Source organism: Chrysemys picta, chromosome 1 (genome assembly GCF_011386835.1).
Source record: "Chrysemys picta bellii isolate R12L10 chromosome 1, ASM1138683v2, whole genome shotgun sequence".
NCBI classification, from domain to species: Eukaryota; Metazoa; Chordata; order Testudines; family Emydidae; genus Chrysemys; species Chrysemys picta.
In genome coordinates, this window is record NC_088791.1 from 86,938,585 (window position 1) to 86,957,382 (window position 18,798).

Consider the following 18,798-nt stretch of genomic DNA (forward strand, 5'->3'; position numbering starts at 1 on the left):
TTACTACAAAAAAGGAAAAATTCTCACTGTGCATAACAAAACTGCTTAACCTGCACTCTCCCCTCAAGAGCCACAATGCTAAAGGATCACTGCCAAACAGCTGCACTTCTACAAAGAGCAGAAGAAAGGCATGATCAGACACGTGTCAAGAAGACACTCTTATAACATAGGACATCCCTCAAAAAGCTGTAGATCTCACAACTAAAAAATGATGGCAAGTTACTACTGTTCTCTGCATATTAGAGGTACAATTGCGCACACACAGATCTGAACCGTAAGTATGTGATCCAGGCATACTTTCCACTCTCAACAATGCCAGGATGGCCTGTTGCCAATGAGACTTTTAGCCAAACCTACTGACTACTTTGCATCGAGGGGCTATGTCCAGAAGAGATGGTGGTCTGCTACACCATGTCCTCTGTTCTGCCTCACACATCTTTCCTTAGACCATTATACTCTGTAAGCATATTCTCCTTTTTTCATTACTTGGCTAATAACTCTTTTCAGAGATAAAGAGAACGTATTTTGCTCCAAAAAATCCCCAAATACTCTTTCCATACAGTACCTTTAACATAAGTCCATCCATTCTAACATCAACATGCTCATCAGATTTTGAATTATCATTTAATTTATACATGGCCATGAACTGATTGAGACTTTGTTTCACATCCAACGCAAATTGATTTAGCCAAAGAATACTTCTTTCATCCAGAGTGAACTGCAGAGCATTCAGTTGCACATAAAGGTTCGGACATGGAACTAAGGAAGAGACAAAACAGAATTACAGCAAACAACATTTATTTTAGCTTAATAATGCAGAGCGATATCATCTCCTCTACTTTCTGCCATGGAAGAAATGGAAAACCCACTCCTTTGGCCATGGGAAAGGGTAGACTGAAGGAGCCTAAGTGTATCACTCCTAACTCTCTCTGATGTCCCAATCACTGAATGTAAAAACTTGACTAAAAATAGAATAAAAAGGAGGTGGGCACCACAGTTAAAAGAAAATGGCAGGGCCACAGAAGAGCCTCTGTCCCAAACATCATCCCCAGGAAGCCTGCTGGGATTTCCTTACATGAGAGAACGTTGAACCTTGTCACATGTTACTAAAATAACTCTAGCAGACCTTTTGTTACATCTTTGGTAGGTCTGCAATAGCTTGATTTCTTTTGTACAGCAGAGGAGTGCAAACATTCAAAAATGTATATATATTGTAGAATCAGTATTTTATTTCTTGGTAAAAATGTCATGCACATTTTTGTACTTAAAACGTAGTATTTACAAAAATCAATGCAAACATCAGTAAAATGGTGAAGTGTTATGTTCACGAAAGTAATTTTACAATTAATTCAGTGCAAAAGGCTTTTCACCATTTTTGAATGTCAAAGTTGAATCAATATTTCCATTAGGTCTCAAGCTACCATTAGGCTTCGCAAAAGGGAAAATAATGCAAGAGATTTATTTTTCAGAACAAAAACCTTACTAGGATAGTCTTTTCCATCTGGATAGTAGTATTCAGTGAATTCAATATGAATAGCTGACATTTCTGGTGGAAGATAAAGTGACTTTTTATTGCAAGAAATCAGAGTTTTGGGGAAGAACGACATTGGTCTGCTGTAGAGACCTGCAAAAGACAAATGACAAATGTTCAGTTTTTTCAATATGTAACTATTTTTGTGAGTCATTAAAAATGCTTGATTCTGCCAGTGGTTCAAGGGATAGTGCAACCTCACAGATGGGATCTGCAACACACTGAGCACTGGCATGGTAACCCCACTGATGTACATTCCCAACTGCACCCATCGCAGAGAGCAATGCATACATGACTGTCATGTAATAGAGGCAGTCTGCATACACTCATCTCCAAGAGAGTACACAGAGGCCAGAAGTGGCATGGTGATGGATGGAGTCAGGGCATGGCACTATAGTCCCTCTGCATGTGTGTATGGGAAGCAGCAGGTGCATGCAGCAGACAAGGGGATATCCACACAGACAAGAATCAGGCAAGGACCTGTAGGGACCCAGCAGCTTCACCAAGAACACCATGGACCAAAATACAGGCAGGTCTGCCGGAGAAGGGGTTTGCCTGAAAGATGGCCAGCCCATGGTGTTCCCAGCTCAGCCAGCTGGAGAGGCGACTACAGACAAAATTCCCCTCTCTCTGCACTGTTCTGGAGCCATGTGCACTGCAGCTTGTGCACCATCTCTCCAGGACAAGCTTTGGATCACATGCTGCTCAGCAAGCTACTGCAGGATTCTTTGGGCTCAGCAACACCCCGAGGTCCACACAAGTCCTTAGTAGCAGAATCAAGTCCTAGTAGAACGATATCTCTCCACTTGTGCTTTTAACAATATAAATGTTACACAAACTTTACATTAATTGCCTCCAAAGTAAATTATGCAACAATAAAAAAGTGTTACTTTTGGTACATAATTTATCTGGCTCTTCTGATCACTTAAGATTTGGGTGTGGACTAACTTAGGAAATGTCTGCCAAACCAAAACCGCTTGCATCCAGTGCTTATATATGTCAGCTTCCTGCCTTCAAAATAGCTTCAAAATAAGTGTTTAAATATAGAATCCTGATTGGTTTCTGTTTTATTGATTTCGCAGAAGTATAGTTGGAAATTATACACAAGTAAAATTGTATAAACCTCTCTCACCCAGTTCAGATATCTTGCATCTGAAGAAGTGAAGTTATTACCCACGAAAGCTTATGCTCCCAATACTTCTGTTAGTCTTAAAGGTGCCACAGGACCCTCTGTTGCTTTTTACAGATTCAGACTAACACGGCTACCCCTCTGATACTTAAATTTCATAAACATCTGTATTAATACCTATAATAATTCTAAATAATACCATGGCAAAATACAATTTCACAAATACAAAACTTAACTGTCACAAATACATCAACTTAAAATAAGTAGCTTCCTAGCTGTCCTACAAAACCAATGTGAAGTAATAATAGAGAGAGGGCAAAAAAAGAGAGAGTAAAGCAACTGAAAAGAAGCAAATTAAATTTAAAACTTCTATCAAACTAAGAAACAAACATTTCATAAAATTATGCAATTACTGAAGTGTATAAATAATTTAAAATCCAAATGTGAGATTCTGGTAGCAAGCTGCAACCTCCACTCTAACAGGGAGACTAGAGCGGGTACAGCACCCAAAGCCTGGAAAGGGGCAAGGTTAGAGTGGCTGGAAGATGCATTCATGAAGCACACATCTCAGGCATCCTCTGCTGGCAGGATTACTATGGGACTTCAGCTGAAATTTAAAGCTGCCTTCCCAAGCAGAGCACCGCCCCAATACCATTGCCTCCTGGAGATAAGTACTCTTCTGGTGCAGCTGCCCCCTTCCTATGCCTGTGAGAGTGAATCTGGACCTCAGAGAGTAATTAAAACAGCAGCAAATAACAAAAAAAATGAATGTCAAGAAGTTCATTAAAAAAATATATCACTTGAAGTAAAATATTAATAATGAAATGTTAAATCAGTTTAAACATTACACTGAAAAATCAATTCAGCATATATTTAAACAGAGAATATGAACCCTAAAAATGAGAAATCTAAAACTACATGCTAAAACAGTGAATCCCTTGAATACTCCGAATGACACAATGAAAGGATAAGATTCTAAACTACAGCATCTGTAGATGATGTCTTTATATTACAGCAGATCCCTCACAGATCCAAAGTCTTACTCTCATTAAATCAATGACAAAAATTCCATTGATATTCATATTTTAATATCAAACAAGAGCAAGCCATAAGAGTCTAGTTCAATAACCGATATAGTCAATGGAGAGAGTCCTTTTGACATCAATGGACTTTGGATCAGGCCCTTAAAAATTATGGCTAATATACATCAGATGTAAAGCAGTCAAGGGACAAAGCGACCCCAAATTCACCAACGGGGGGGGGGGGGGGGGGGGGGGGGGGGGGGGGGGAACCATACCTGGTATATATTGAAATCTGCAAGCCTGACAACAACAGGACTGGACATGAGTTTATCCTTCGGTTGTTGGGGAGATACAGAAGAAGCCCTAGAAGTTCCTTTAGGTATCTGGTGTTCCTTGCCTGTAGGAAACAAGAATGGCAAAGTCATTTAAAATAACAACCTAATTTAGGATACACTGTGTCTCCAGTGAACATTAAACGTAAGCAATAAAACTTGTGAACAGAGACAAAGTACCTGTTTGTATGTTTGGAGGAGAACCATGAGGTGGGGATTTAGTAGAAGTATCTATATTATGATCCTTCACAGCCTGTTTAAGCAATTCAACATTGCTTTTGAATTCATGTAATAATTCCTGGGCCCATCCACTTCTGGTTTTGGTGGCATCACTAAAATGCATCCAGTGACTGCAGTTGTCTTCTACAAGAGAGAGACATATGTGGCCCAAAACTAATACAAAGTTTCCATTTGAAATATATTTCTAACTGAAAAAACATTTGAAAACTTTTCAGATTTTCTCCAAACTGTGATCACACTAAATCTTGTGACTATTCGGTAATGTAAATGGCAAGTAATAGCACTAATTGACAAACTCCTCACTGACCTCAAGAACAGAATTGCTCCTTGACTTGAGCGGTTAGGCAATATTTAGGGCCTAGCTAGACTGTATCCATTAAGAGAAGAGATTTATGAGGCAGACATTTTTTTAGTGCCATCTACAAAGAATGTACACAAAGTGCTGTTTCCTTGATCACAATTTCCAGCTAAATTCCCTCTAATCTGCACAGCCGCCCAACAGGCTATCAAGTGCCGTACACTTCAGGTGTCCTCCCCCCACTGCTGCGCTGCTCCTGCCCTCTGCTTTGGAGCCCTCTGGCCAGCTGCTCCCAGGATCCTCCTGCTTGCTGTGTTTCAAGAGGGGCATTTAATTCCTCTTTCATCTAGCCTGAACGAATGATGCTTCCTGTATCCATCGACTTTAACCAGGTCTGTGACTGATGGCGGCCATTAACACCTTCCAACACAACAGTATCAGTTACTTATCCAGCAACTTATACTGAATTTCTGTTTTAATATAACTGTAGCTCAGACAGAAATTTTTCAATTTCTTCTCCTCCAAGACAAACAATAGAAAAGAACGGCTTGCCCTAGTTCGTGTAAGAAGGTCCACTATATCAAGCTGTAGCTAATCCCAAATTTAAAGGTAACTTTTAACCAAAATTTAACAATAGATATTAAAGAAAAATGATTTTTTAATGTTTAGATTTCTGGAAAAATCTATTAGCCAAAAATGATTTGCAACAAATCCTAGTCTGGAATTTACTACTAGCAAGTCAAGCTTCAATTCTGGTGCCAGTCAATCAATTCTTCCATGACTTAATATGATGGCTGTATGGCAAGCTCATTGCATTTCCATAGGAGCGCACTAACAAAATTAAGTGCACTAAAGAAATTCTGGGGAATCTCTGTACCACATTTGTAGAATCAAGTGCAGAATCAACAACAAAAAGTTTGAGAACTGCTCATCTAGTAGATTGTACCTTGTTCTCCCTTAAATTTCAAATTAATACATTCAAATCCTGGTGTCATCTTTCTTCACATGAAATGGATTACAGTGTTCCAACACAACTGTATTTATGTCCAAAGTATTTTGTTAACTATACAAAAGAGTTATGATTTAAATAGCTAGTGTATAAAATTTTGGTTCAGTTCTCAGTATTTTTATTCCATATGTAATGGATATGAATGTACTGAACCGACCTTAAAAGTATGTATTTCAAATACTTGTATATAGAAATATTATTGCCCATGTCTTCTGTACATTTGACTAATCTTTATCTTTAAAACCAAAATACAATTAATAAATATACTAATAAATATATCACATACCTGCTTTGTGAAAAGGATAGTAGTCCACAGTTAAATGGCTAAAGGAAATCTGCATAGCTCCTCCTGTAATACTTCTGTTTGATTCTGTAAAAGACGGCAATATTTAGCAATGTAGATGCCTGACCTACATCAGTAAGTTTTCACTTTTTCATTACAGTGAATCACCATGGCCAAAACTATTGGATCAAAAAAATAAGGTATCACAAAAATAACTTTGCAGTAGCGTATCCTGGCTTAACTGGCCAGGATGGGCTCCCAATGCCTAAGATAAGGCCAATAAATTTGTAGCTGGAAACTCTGGTGCTACTATCAAGGAAATACTTTTGAAAAATCCTGATTCTTTAATTACTATTAATCTCTTCTATGTCCATTAAATATAAAGCAGCCTGCTATACAATAGAAAAAATGACTATGTGGCTCTTTGGATGTACATTTGTATATAGTTTTATTCTGGTTACTTAAGAGAGACTATACAAACATTAATAGACTTCTCAATCTGTCTTCTAATTTACAATAAGTTTGAGGATATAAACAATTTTGGGAAAGGAAATTTTTGTTACCTTTTTCTTTAGAGTGAATATCATCACATATATGCAGGTCCAAATGAGAAATTACTAAGTGATGAGAAGTTTCCTTAACATCAAAATCATTGAACAGTTTTACAATTGCATCATTCTGATCAGCTGCTGCTGAAGCCTGGTGTGTTTTCACTTGCTGAGAGGTGGGTGCAGGGGTGGAACTCTGAAAAAATTAAGTCACATAACTTTAGAGAAACTTTTCCTTAAAGCATGAACTTGAAACATTTTAAGACTGAAATGTAAAAACAATTCTAGGGGGAGATTTTCACTGGCACAAGTAGCAGTTAGGTTCCCAACTCCCTTTGAAAGTCAATGGGAGATAGATGCCCAACTGTTGTATGTGCCCTGGAAAATCTCACCCCTAATTACTGATTAAGGCACTGCATTTCCTGCAAATACTCAATGCCGGCAACTTCATTTAAACAGCCTTCATAGTAACATCTTTTAATGTTTTTTTTTTCTTATCACGTCTACCACTTATCAGTGCTACTTATGCTTGAGAGCTTGCTCTCTTACAGCACATCTACTACTACCTGATTTTGCAGTCACATCTGATTGGCCAAATCTTACTCTGTTTGAGAAGGCCCCCAACTCAGCAGGATTTCTGCTGTATGATGGTGAGAGAGGGCGATAAATGATTTATGCAGCTGGTGTACAGAGTGTGTTCCCCAACTCATCCCTGTGCCAGCCTGCTACATGTCCATGCAATAAGGTTGGATGGAAGAGCGTGAAATTGGATTTGTCAGTATGCAGATTTACTGACCATTATTCTTCATTGAGGGACACTTTGGCTACTTCAACCTCAGACCACAGTAGTGGTGTTAGAGAAGTCTCTCTGCTTCTTCATGAACAGCAAAAGAAGGGAAAAAGATTCCAAAGCCCAGCTAGTCTGTCTTGCTATGTATGTTATAGGATGTGAAGGTTTTCAGCATAATACGATATTCTATTTGTGACATCATTATCACTTCCATGGTAACAGATTACGATATCAAGTATAGACTTATGATTTCACTCCAAGTTCAAACAAGAGAGGCTAGGTTGCTAGAGGAAAAGCTCGTATTAAAACATAATTTTTCAGTAACACTAAAGGGAAATAAAATGGTACCAGTACTTTTCAATTTTGTGTAAGTATCCTCCTTTCTCTCAAAATTTGCTCTAGTGTGTAAGTCTCTCTTTAAACATAGTTTGGAATTCAAAAGCAGAAAATGGTTCCCATTGTAAACACAACACTATACACCACATTTAATCAACCGTTGAAATAAATACAGAAGTCTAAATATTCCATATACATGATTTAATAAATAGAATTTACTTCCTTGTCATGATACTCAGAATTGACAGATCTTATGATAACTTTTAGCATGATTTAAGATGCAAAATCTGATACTCTTGATCAAAAATGAATAACTTAAGAGCTCTCCAAAATAAATTAAACCAACAAGTTGTTTATTATGGTGTTTTAGAGTATCTGTATTTACTAAAAAACTTTACTATGTCAACCAATTAGCTTACCTGTGTGGGTTCAGAAGCCAAGCTTTTTCTTTGTTCAGTTGATTTCTCTATTGCTTCGCTAAGAGATTTGGCATATTGTACCATAGCTTTCAACTGGGAATCAGTTAAAACCCATAGCAAATCATCTAGTATTAGAACCAGTTTTGATGCCACTACATTGCAATCCTTTAACTGTTGAATAAATGAAAATGAATTTTAAAAATTAAATGGGAATATTGCATTTGATGCAAGAAATGAATATTTGAAAAGAAATAAGTTAAAATGCAAAGGACGTGGTACAGAAGAAATGTGACACTTTTCCATAAGATTACATTAATATTTCATTTTAAGTGTGATTTGCCTACTAAGTAAAAATGACTGTAAAATAGTATTATGAAGTTCTATGTTTGTCTCTCAAGGATTTTCATATCAAATATGCTCAATTTACAAATAAAAAGATGCTGTTTTCTAACTGCCTACTCTGCATACTCAACCTAAACCCTGAGAAGTAAAGCTGAATTCTTTCCTCATTATGCATCAACACAATTAAAGGCAATGCAGAGCAAATTAGACCATTAGCTAAACCTATATCACCCCATGGTCTTCGCATTTTGCCTGCTCTATTTCTTGTCCATTGCATAGGTCTAACTAGTGTAATCAGAGCTTGGTAAACTATTCTGTTGATGATGCTTCCTCAGAAAAATAAGATGAAATATCTGAAATTTATAGAGTGCCATATTTTATGTAGTCCAAGAGCAGAATCTCTGCTGTGTGCCTACCCATACAGAGTGTTTTGTAAAAATAAATGTCAAATACAAAAATAAATGAAAGAATTTATAAACATATGACAGATTCACAAGTTTTCAAATTTACCCTTCTTTTAAGTGTAACCCTGATTTTTGATTGGTTAGTAATCAGTCGAACTGGAGCACTCATTATTTCATGCTGAGAACTCTGGATTGCATCTGCTTCTATTCTGATCATTTGCCAGTTGATCTCTTTAAAAGTTAATACCTAAAACAAAACAAAGCCTGTTAATTTAATATGCCAATTTATTTACCAGTAAGAAGAAGAACATTTTATGGAGTTTTAGTAGCAACAGAAAAGACATGTTCCATTTTCTGACTAAAACTGTTGGTAATTAAAGCTCTGACCCTTCAAGTAAAAAAAAAAAAAAAAGATATACCCATCTCATAGAACTGGAAGGGACATTGAAAGGTCATTGAGTCCAGTCCCCTGCCTTCACTAGCAGGACCAAGTACTATCCCTGACAGTTTTTTTTTTTTTTTTGCCCCAGATCCCTAAATGGCCCCTTCAAGGATTGAACTCGCAACCCTAGGTTTAGCAGACCAATGCTCAAACCACTGAACTATCCCTCCCTTGCACCCACCAACACAGTCACTCCGAAGATCAGGGATTATTTTTATATTTTTCATAGTGAATTTAATTATAAAAAGTCTGTTCATTCACTTCTATAGCATATAGTTTTTAAAGACCTTATGCTGGTTTCTTCTGTGGATTGGACTCCTCAAGTGGTCTCAAAAGGTTCAATTCTAATGCTGTTGATTAGTTTGGGGAAGGGGAGAGGTTTGATGGCAGAATTTTTTTTTAATTAAAGAGAATTACTACATACATTACGGATCCCACTGAGTGTATAACTCTGAGTTGATGAGGGATACAGCAGGCAAGGAATCAGATGAAGATGCAAAAAACTACTCTTACCTTCTTTAACAACACTTAGAGCAAATGGAATAGACAGGCATTTTCATTGCTTACATACAAGTGATTTTGTTCAGGACAATTCCCCATAAGTATAAAGGATTTTAAATGTAAAAGTGTTTGTTGTCATACGGAGAGACTTAGGAATGATACATTCAAAACCCCTATTCAATGTTATGAACCTCTTAATGCCTGGACTAAAAATTAGGTAGTCTATAAGCTAGGATTATAAAGTAGTGTACATGTGTATATAAGGTTCATATACAACAAAAGCCATGTACTAAAGAATTCCTCAGCTCAACATACATTTTAAGCAAATAATGTGGATTTCAAACATCCACACATATAGATACAAACTCTCATTAACAGGTAAATAATTTACATATAAGCTACAAGAGGTACACTGGGTAAAGAGTAAAAAAGGGGAGTTAAGATTTGTCTGGATGACTAATTTTGATCGTCTCAGATAACATGTGTTGGGTTTTTAAGATCATTACTATGTTCACTTTGGGTTTCTGCTCTTAGGTAAATGATAGACATCATTCACGTTAACTCTGACTGAAAGTTTTTTAGCTGGGAATAACCAACTCTAAATAAAACAATATGGTCAAAGTTCAAAATATTAGGTCCACTTGACTTATAACCAAACATATGTTACAGAAACAATCATCTTTCAATATAAACTTGCTACTCTTAGGGTACGTCTTCACTTACCGGAGGGTCCGGCAGCAGGCAATCGATGTTCTGGGATCGATTTATCACGTCTGGTTAAGACGCGATAAATCGATCCCGGAAGTGCTCGCCGTCGACGCCAGTACTCCAGCTCGGCGAGAGGAGTACGCGGCATCGACGGGGGAGCCTCCCTGCCACGTCTGGACCCGCGGTAAGTTCGGACTAAGGTACTTTGAATTCAGCTACGTTATTAACGTAGCTGAATTTGTACTTTGAATTCAGCTACGTTATATAACGTAGTTAATAACTTAGTCTGAAGTGGGGGCTTAGTGGGGACCAGGCCTTAGTCTAACTTTGAGCTCAATTGCACATTATTATTTTGGGTACTGGGCAGAAAACAAGAAGGGTATCCATTAATCTAGTACTCAAATAATTTTTAAAAATTATAATACCTTGTTACTTGAACTAGCAATTAGGAGATATTGGAATGGTTTAATTTGACTATTAAGAGTACAGTATACTAGTAAATTCCTACAAAGAAATAACTTGGTTAGAAATGAGTTAAGGTTGCTTAAGGAGAACATTCACCCATGCAAATCCTTAAAAGCAAGGAAATGTCCAATTAAGAGATCTTTCTTTAGCACACCCCCATATCTCATATTCACTACCTTCACGGATAGATTCCACTCTTCTATAAACAACCTATAAACTAGAGGCTGCCCTAGTTTACAATTGGTTGGCCCCAGGACTGTGGGTCACTGGGAGCAGCTGAGACTAGCTGGAGTGCACAAGCGCTCCAGCCACACCCAGGGCACATTCCTTTGATTGTTTAAAATCATAAAGTCACAATTTAATTACCTTCCTTACTACAAAGTTGACAGAAGCAAATAGCAAAAGGTATTCTTTACCTCTCCACGCTGAGATTCTTGTATTCGAGTAACTTTTAGATCACCATGTTCCCAGTTTGCATTTACACTATATATTCTCAACTGTGAAAGTTCAAATGAAGCATTAAAAGCTTTCGCTCCAATCCGGATTATAATGGAGTTCACAGAAACAGAAATTCCTTCTACCACTTTTTCAGCAAAGCCATATTCGCTGGAAAGTGAAATGCCAAGATTTAAATTACAGATTTAATGTTAGTGCATAAAGTGATATTTATTAAGCAACAAGACATGAAACATACCATATAATACAAAACTTGTAGTGCACCCCATCCCATTCATAAATGTTCAGTAAAAATATTTAACTCTGAAAAATGTGTAATATAGTATAATCTCTATTATATAGTCCTAATCTAAAATTAACGACTAAACAATTTTTCATGAAGTTGAATTTCAATCAAATATAACACATGCAAGTTTCCATTTTAAATATTACAGTAGTCTTCAGATTATTCACCAACCTAGCATCTATTTATGTATATTTAAGGAAAAATTAATGTCAAATGAATTAACATTATTCCACCACAATAGCATATTAGCCTTGCTAATATTTATCTGTACAACAAAGCTTATTAAAGGTATAATTACTTTTATATATTATGCTTTTTTGAGTGAGGTGAGGATGGGAAGGCATAATATAGGCAAATTATGCTTAAAATATATATATATATATATTATATATAAATGGTTAAGTGCATATATTCAAGCAGCTGAATTTCAGGATTAAAGGGACACTTTGGTTAAAACTTGTTTTTAAAGGAAGTTTTCTTATTTGTGTTACGAATAATGCCTTGCATTACTAAAAGTTAAAGAATTTTAAAAATCCAATTTACTTTTCACTATTTTTCCTTTTAAATACAAAAGCTTTCAGTCAGCTTAGACAATGAAAGTAGTTTGCAGGCTTTTATTTTTTTACAGTGCTCTAAATAGTAAATAGAACCTATAAGGGTTATTAATGTAGGTCCCAGCCCTGCAACCAGATTGATGCAGGCAAATCCTCTGTTAAAGTAAGCTGGCTCACTAAGGATATGTCTAATGCTTCTGGGAGTGACCCTCCCAAGCTGGGTCCACCGACTTGTGTTAGCACCCTAAGGTGAGTTATGTTCAAACAAGTCTGTCAACCCAAGCTGGGAGGCCCATTCCAAGGTGCAGTGTAGCCACACCCTAAAGGAGTTGACATAAACAGATCCAATTAAATGACTGGGACCACAATTATACCCATATATAAGGTGCCACTGGACTCTCTGCTGCTTTTACAGATCTAGACTAACACAGCTACCCCTCTAATAAAAGCTTTATCTTTGCGGGAATGGGGGTTTCGGTAAGTAAAACATTCTGATTAACTAAGAGGGATGGAGTTGGGTATGGGAAGGGGTTCAGGGCTGGGGGTTGGGGCACGGGAGGGGGTGTAGGCTCTGGGAGGGGGCTTGGGGTGCCGGATCCGGACAGTGCTCACCTCGGGCGGCTCCCCGCAAGCAGCGATATGTCCCTGCTGCTCCTAGGCGGAGCCGCAGCTAGACGGCCCTGCGCGCTGCCTCTGCCCACAGGCACCGCCCCACAGCTCCCATTGTCCGTAGCTCCTGGCCAATGGGAGCTGTGGAGCTTGCCACTTGGGTCATCAAAAACCACTGCCATAGCTTGAATGAAGACTCAAATTGTCCCAGAAGTGGACATGATTTTTCCAGGAGTGGAGATGCCCAAGGAGGGCCTCCCCGGTAAGAAAGCTGATAACGTCACTCCGTCATGGTCAGTGGTGTAGGACTACGGGCATAGCAGAAATAGGAGCTGACACTGATTTAGGAACCCCAAAAATTTGTTGCAATCACCCTTAAACTTGTCAAGTAGGGGGACTTTGGCCTTGTGGGGAGCAGGGGTAAGAGCTGAAGGCTCCACGGCTTGAGCTTGCAGGACTGCATTCTATGCCTGTAGGCCAGCAATGTCTATAGGGCTCCCACTATGTCCACCATAGAGATATTGACTTTTGAAGAATCCACATACACTGTATAAACCAGGGGTGGGCAGATTATGGCCTGAGGGCCACATCAAGCCCTTCAGACATTTTAATCTAGCCCTCAAGATCCTGCCAGGGAGCAGAGTCCGGGGCTTGCCCCGCTCTGGCGCTCCAGTCAGGGAGCGGGGTTGGGGGCTTGCCCTGCTCCGCGCAGCTCCCGGAAGCAGCGGTGTGTCCCCGCTCTGGCTCCTACACATAGGGGCAGCCAAGGGGCTCGGCACACTGCCCTCGCCCCAAGCGCTGCCCCCACAGCTCTCATTGGACAGGAACCATGGCCAATAGGAGCTGCAGGGGCGGTGCCTGCGGACGGGGCAGCATGCAGAGCTGCCTGGCTGCACCTGTGTGGAGGGGGGACATGCCGCTGCTTCTAGGAGCTGTTTGAGGTAAGCGCCACCCAGAGCCTGCACCCGACCCCCTCCCATGCCCCAGCCCTGATCCCCTCCTGCCCTCCGAACCCCTTGGTCCCAGCCCAGAGCCCCCTCCCGCACACTGAACTTCTCATTTATGGATCCACCACAGAGCCCGTACCCCCAGCTGGAGCCCTCACCCCCTCCCGCACCTCAATTTTGTGAGCATTCATGGCCTGCCATACAATTTCCATACCCAGATGTGGCCCTCAGGCCAAAAAGTTTGCCCACCCTGCTATAAGCTCTAGTTCTCTTATTGTCAGTGTTGGGGCTGCTCAAACTGTCAGTAACCAGGACATGGGTGGTCGTGCCTAGTGGTTAGAGTAGGCTGTCATAAACATACAGCTAAGGGTAGCATAAAATTCCTCTTTACCCTGTAAAGGGTTAATTCCTCTTTTACCTGTAAAGGGGAGGGATAGCTCAGTGGTTTGAGCATTGGACTGCTAAACCCAGGGTTGTGAGCTCAATCCTTGAGGGGGCTGTTTAGGGATCTGAGGCAAAAATCTGTCTGGGGATTGGTCCTGCTTTGAGCAGGGGGTTGGACTACATGACCTCCTGAGGTCCCTTCCAATTCTGATATTCTATGATTCTATGAACCTGCGTGACACCTGATCAATAAGGGGAGAAGATTCTTTCAAATCTGTGGGGGAAGGTTTTGTGTCTCTCTCTCGGAGCCAGCCAGGAAACAGGGCAGGGGAAAATACATCTCCCTAGCTATAGCTGAACTAAGCATCTAGTCTTGCAGAAATAGTAAGTAATAGCAGAAAAGAAATGCATTAGATTACCTTTTGTTTTAGCCTGTGAATTTTCCCTGTGCTAAGAGGGAGGTTTATCCCTGTTTTTGTAACTTTAAAGTTTTGCCTAGAGGGGGAATCCTCTGTATTTTTGAGTCTTTTGTTATTCTGTAAAGTACTTACCATCCTGATTTTACAGAGATGATTCTTTTATCTTTTCTTTAAATTAAAATTCTTCTTTTAAGAACCCGATTGATTTTTCATTATTCTTAAGATCCAAGGGTTTGGGTCTGTGTTCACCTGTACCAATTGGTGAGAATATTATTCTCAATCCTCCCCAGGAAAGGGGGTATAGGGGCTTGGGGGATATTTGGGGAAGGTAGAGCTTCAAGTGGCCCTCCCTGAATGTTTGGTTAAATCACTTGGTGGTGGCAGTGATACTAAGGTAAGGAAGGAATTTGTACTTTGGGGAAGTTTTAACCTAAGCTGGTAAAAATAGGCATAGGGGGTCTTTCATCCAGGTCCCCACATCTGTACTCCAGAGTTCAGAGTGGGAAAGGAACCCTGACACAGGCATTGGACCTAGTGGTTACCGCAGGCATCAGAGTCCAGGGTCAGAGCTGGAGTCAGGAGCTCAGGATCAGAAGCAGAGTCAGAACTGAAGTTAGAGGTCAGGATTGGAGCCGAAGATCAGTACCGGGTTACCTGGAATGAGGCAAGGCTGGGTCCAAGGCAGGAGCAGGAACTATCTCAGCCATGGGCGAATGCTTTGAACAGCTGCTGAACTGCTGCTACTGTTGGGCTTAAGAGCCGGTTTGCTGACTCTTCCAACCAATCACGTAGTGTAGTCAGTTAGACAGACTACTATAGCCCAGGTGCTTTCATTTGCTTGCCGAAAGACTGACTCTGCTACAGACCCTGATTCCTGACAATGATATTCTATTTACTGAGCAAATGGGAAGCAGATAGTATGTCCCAAAACAGAGATGTTTCCCTTTTTGGCATCACATGAAGTTGCTAAGATACAAAACTATGGCTTCCACGTTTTCATATATGAAGGACGATTTTATCTTTCCCAGATTCTTCCTAATTATGACATTTTATGGCTTGTGGGATATAGGAGGTCAGAGTAGATGATCATTGTGACACTGTATCCCATATTCTTCACAGTGATATTATTATGGCATAATTATGATGCATTTTGCACAAGACAGGTCACGTGAGATGTCATTGGAAAAGTTATAATTTGCTGAATATGATTATCCTATTTGTATGCATGCATATTTTTTGTATCTAAAGTTAGGAATACTGACTATGTAACTGTATTTCAAATGTGCTTACTTTGGGTGACACCCACAACTAGCCTTTCTGGTACAACAATGAAGAAGCCAGACAGTGCTGATGGGCCAACAGCAAAGACAATGGCTCCTTGAAGAACTTAGCCTTCCTGTAAACCTCCCCAGACAACCTATAAGTAATGGCTGCTATGACTCAGCAAGTTATGCCAGGGCATGTGACCAGGCCACATGACTGTGGACTCCATCTTGGGATGTCAGTGTTTTTCCACAAACTGAGTTTGGGACAAAGGGTTCCCGCCATACGCTAAAGCTATATAAGGCAGGGAGTGACATCATCCATTATTCTTCATTTGCCCACAACAGAACACCTCAGAGAAGCTCCTAAGTAAAAAGACTGAACTGGGGGAAGTTGGACCCAGGCTAAAGGGATTTCTAGCCTGTGTATGAAAAAACTGGGGATTTCAAGCTGCAAAGCAAGAGCAGTTTGTACCTTGAGAATCTGCCAGCCTGCTTGTATCATCAGCCAGGATGAGAATTTGCTAATTCATATCCTCTCTTTCTAATATCTTAAGCTTAGTTTGTGTTTTTGTTTATTTACTAGGTAATCTGCTTTGATCTGTTTGCTATCACTTAAAATTTATCTTTTGTAATTAATCAACTTATTTTATGCTTTAACCTAAACCAGTAAGTTTGGAGTGAAGTGCTTGGGAATCTTAGCTCAAGGAGCTGCTGCATCTCCTCTCCACATTGAGGGAGAGATGAACTCTGAGAGCTTACGCTGTACAGTTCCCTGTGCAGAGCAAGATGGTATAATTTTGGGTTTATACTCCAGAAGGGAGTGCATGCCTGGGAAGCTGGTGGTTATCCTGGCTGTAACCTCTCTGTTGTTGGTTCATGCAGTGGCTGGTCAGGAAGCCTGCATGTCCCTGCCTGTGGGAATGCTGATGGAAGTGTAGGACCAGGAGCAGGTCTGCAGCTTGTCACAGCAGCACAGTGTGAAAGGGAGCCCAGGCTGGCGGGTCAGAGGGCTCAGCAGTTCCCCAGTTTCAGGTGGCACTCTGGGGGGAACCCGTCACAATCGTCATGGTTCCTTCTGGCCTTAAAATCTATTCTGTTGCTCTCAAAACGTAGGCCTCTTTTCCTGCCAGTTGCAATAATTCTGTCACAGATGTTGAAGAGTCCTAATTAAGTTCCCTTCACAGCCATTATTAGTCATTCCTTCTTTTTTGCATGGATTGAATCTTCAATGTCAAAATCAAATAGGCTGAGTTCATAGACTGTTATTCAATTTTTCTTTATTTGAATGTACTCCGAGGATCTAACTAGTTCTAGCTCTTAATTGAGTTTCTAACACTTTCACCCTGTTGATGAAATTTTCAAATTATGTTCAGCAGTCAGAACATTTTCAGATTAGACCCTGTACTACCCCCTTGTGTAGTCAAGACATTTTCTGCTCAATATAACTGCCTATGCAACTTAGTAACCACAACATTACTCTCTATTTTACCTTCTAATGGTGCCATATTAACATGAAGACTCAAGGAATACTTCCATGAACTCTACTACAGTCTCCACTTTTAGGCAGATTTAGAAATTATGAGACCACAAGTCTCATATCTGATATTTTAGTCAGACTGTGTTATACATCAAATCTCTTCGGCCAGATTCAGCTGATGTAGTCACTGAAGAAAACAGAACTATGAACAATCACACCAGCTGAGAATCTGGTCTTTAATGCTATCTATTAGACAAAAGTTAATATTTTGAAAGCAGCATATCTGTTTTCCAAATAATTAAAGCTATTTTGCCTTGGGCCTATCCAAAAGTATGTTGTTCTTATGGAGCTTGAGATTTATCCCTCCATCCTAAAATGCATTACGCGGATTAAACAATCCTGTGAAATAGAACATGCAATATATATTTAGGATAAATTTTCAAGCTTAGGTGCCTAACATTATACATCTAAATCTACATTAAATCACCTAAATAAGTGGCCTGATTTTAGGGGTGCCGAGCAAGCAGGCCATGACTCTATATTTTTAAAGGTTATTATACTTTACCTTTAGACGAATGGATCTAACCTGCTTTCGGATGCACATACATCCTCCAACCTGCGCTGGTTCACGAGAACAGATCCAATAATTTTAAATGTTTTGTATCAAGTGCATGTCAATATTTAAAAACTACAACTTACCTCTGTCCTGATGCAGTTGCTATAGGTGATGGTCCATTAGGGGCACGTGGTTCTTCACAAGTACTCATTTCCATTATTACTTTATCCAGAGACTTGAAAAAAAACACAAAGAAATTTGGTACAAATTTCAATTTACTGCAGTAGATTAATAGATAATTTAGATACCTCATAATTAAAAAGTAGTAAGAACATTAAGTAAAAATCTTTCATATATATTCTCTGTCCATAACATTTTTGTAGAAAACCTTTAATAGAATGCATAACCATTTAAATTTTTGGACTTTTGTTTATACAGTGCTTATATCAGATATCATTTTTTTCCAACTCTCCTAAACTTTTGCAGTCATATATAAAAACTTTGTATACTTCTTGACTTATAGTCAGGGAAATAGTCTATTCATCACACTGTAGTATATTTCTCAAAGGCTGAATTCTGAATGAGTATAAAATGAGGAAGACATTTGATTTTCTCTATACAGTCAGTCTTTCAGTGTGAAGGTTCACATAATATTAGCTTTTATGCCCTTTGAATTTTCTCTATAGTGTGTTTTTCTTTTCAGACATTTTTATTGGAAAGCGTTTGAAGCTGGTCTATTGTTGAAATGTATCAGTGGCCGCTAGACATTTTGTTGATATCTTTAAAACATTTTGTATCTATAATAAAATTGACAGAGATGAATTGTCAATAAATTTGCTATAATGGGTAGTTTTTGAGAATAAAATATTTAAGATTAATGGTCATCTTTGCCATTATTTTTCATTATTGAGGCTGGACTTCTCAAAAAGAAGACTAAAGGAGTGAGGCACTCAAATCCCATTGATATTGAAGGATATAATAAAATTGCACAATTGCACCTTGCCAAATAATTTAACAAATGATAAAAAAACAAACCCACAATGAGT

General features: G+C 39.2%; 1 protein-coding gene across 1 annotated transcript in view; it reads right to left on the bottom strand.

Annotated features, from left to right (window-relative positions):
- BLTP3B (bridge-like lipid transfer protein family member 3B) overlaps positions 1 to 18,798 on the bottom strand; it is a 75,116-nt gene that overhangs the window by 22,537 nt on the left and 33,781 nt on the right. The window contains 11 exon segments of the mRNA XM_005305243.5: positions 566 to 759; positions 1,484 to 1,588; positions 1,591 to 1,624; positions 3,958 to 4,079; positions 4,195 to 4,377; positions 5,848 to 5,931; positions 6,408 to 6,588; positions 7,938 to 8,108; positions 8,790 to 8,930; positions 11,216 to 11,405; positions 17,896 to 17,987. Of these exon segments, the coding sequence (XP_005305300.2) occupies positions 566 to 759; positions 1,484 to 1,588; positions 1,591 to 1,624; positions 3,958 to 4,079; positions 4,195 to 4,377; positions 5,848 to 5,931; positions 6,408 to 6,588; positions 7,938 to 8,108; positions 8,790 to 8,930; positions 11,216 to 11,405; positions 17,896 to 17,987 (1,497 nt within the window).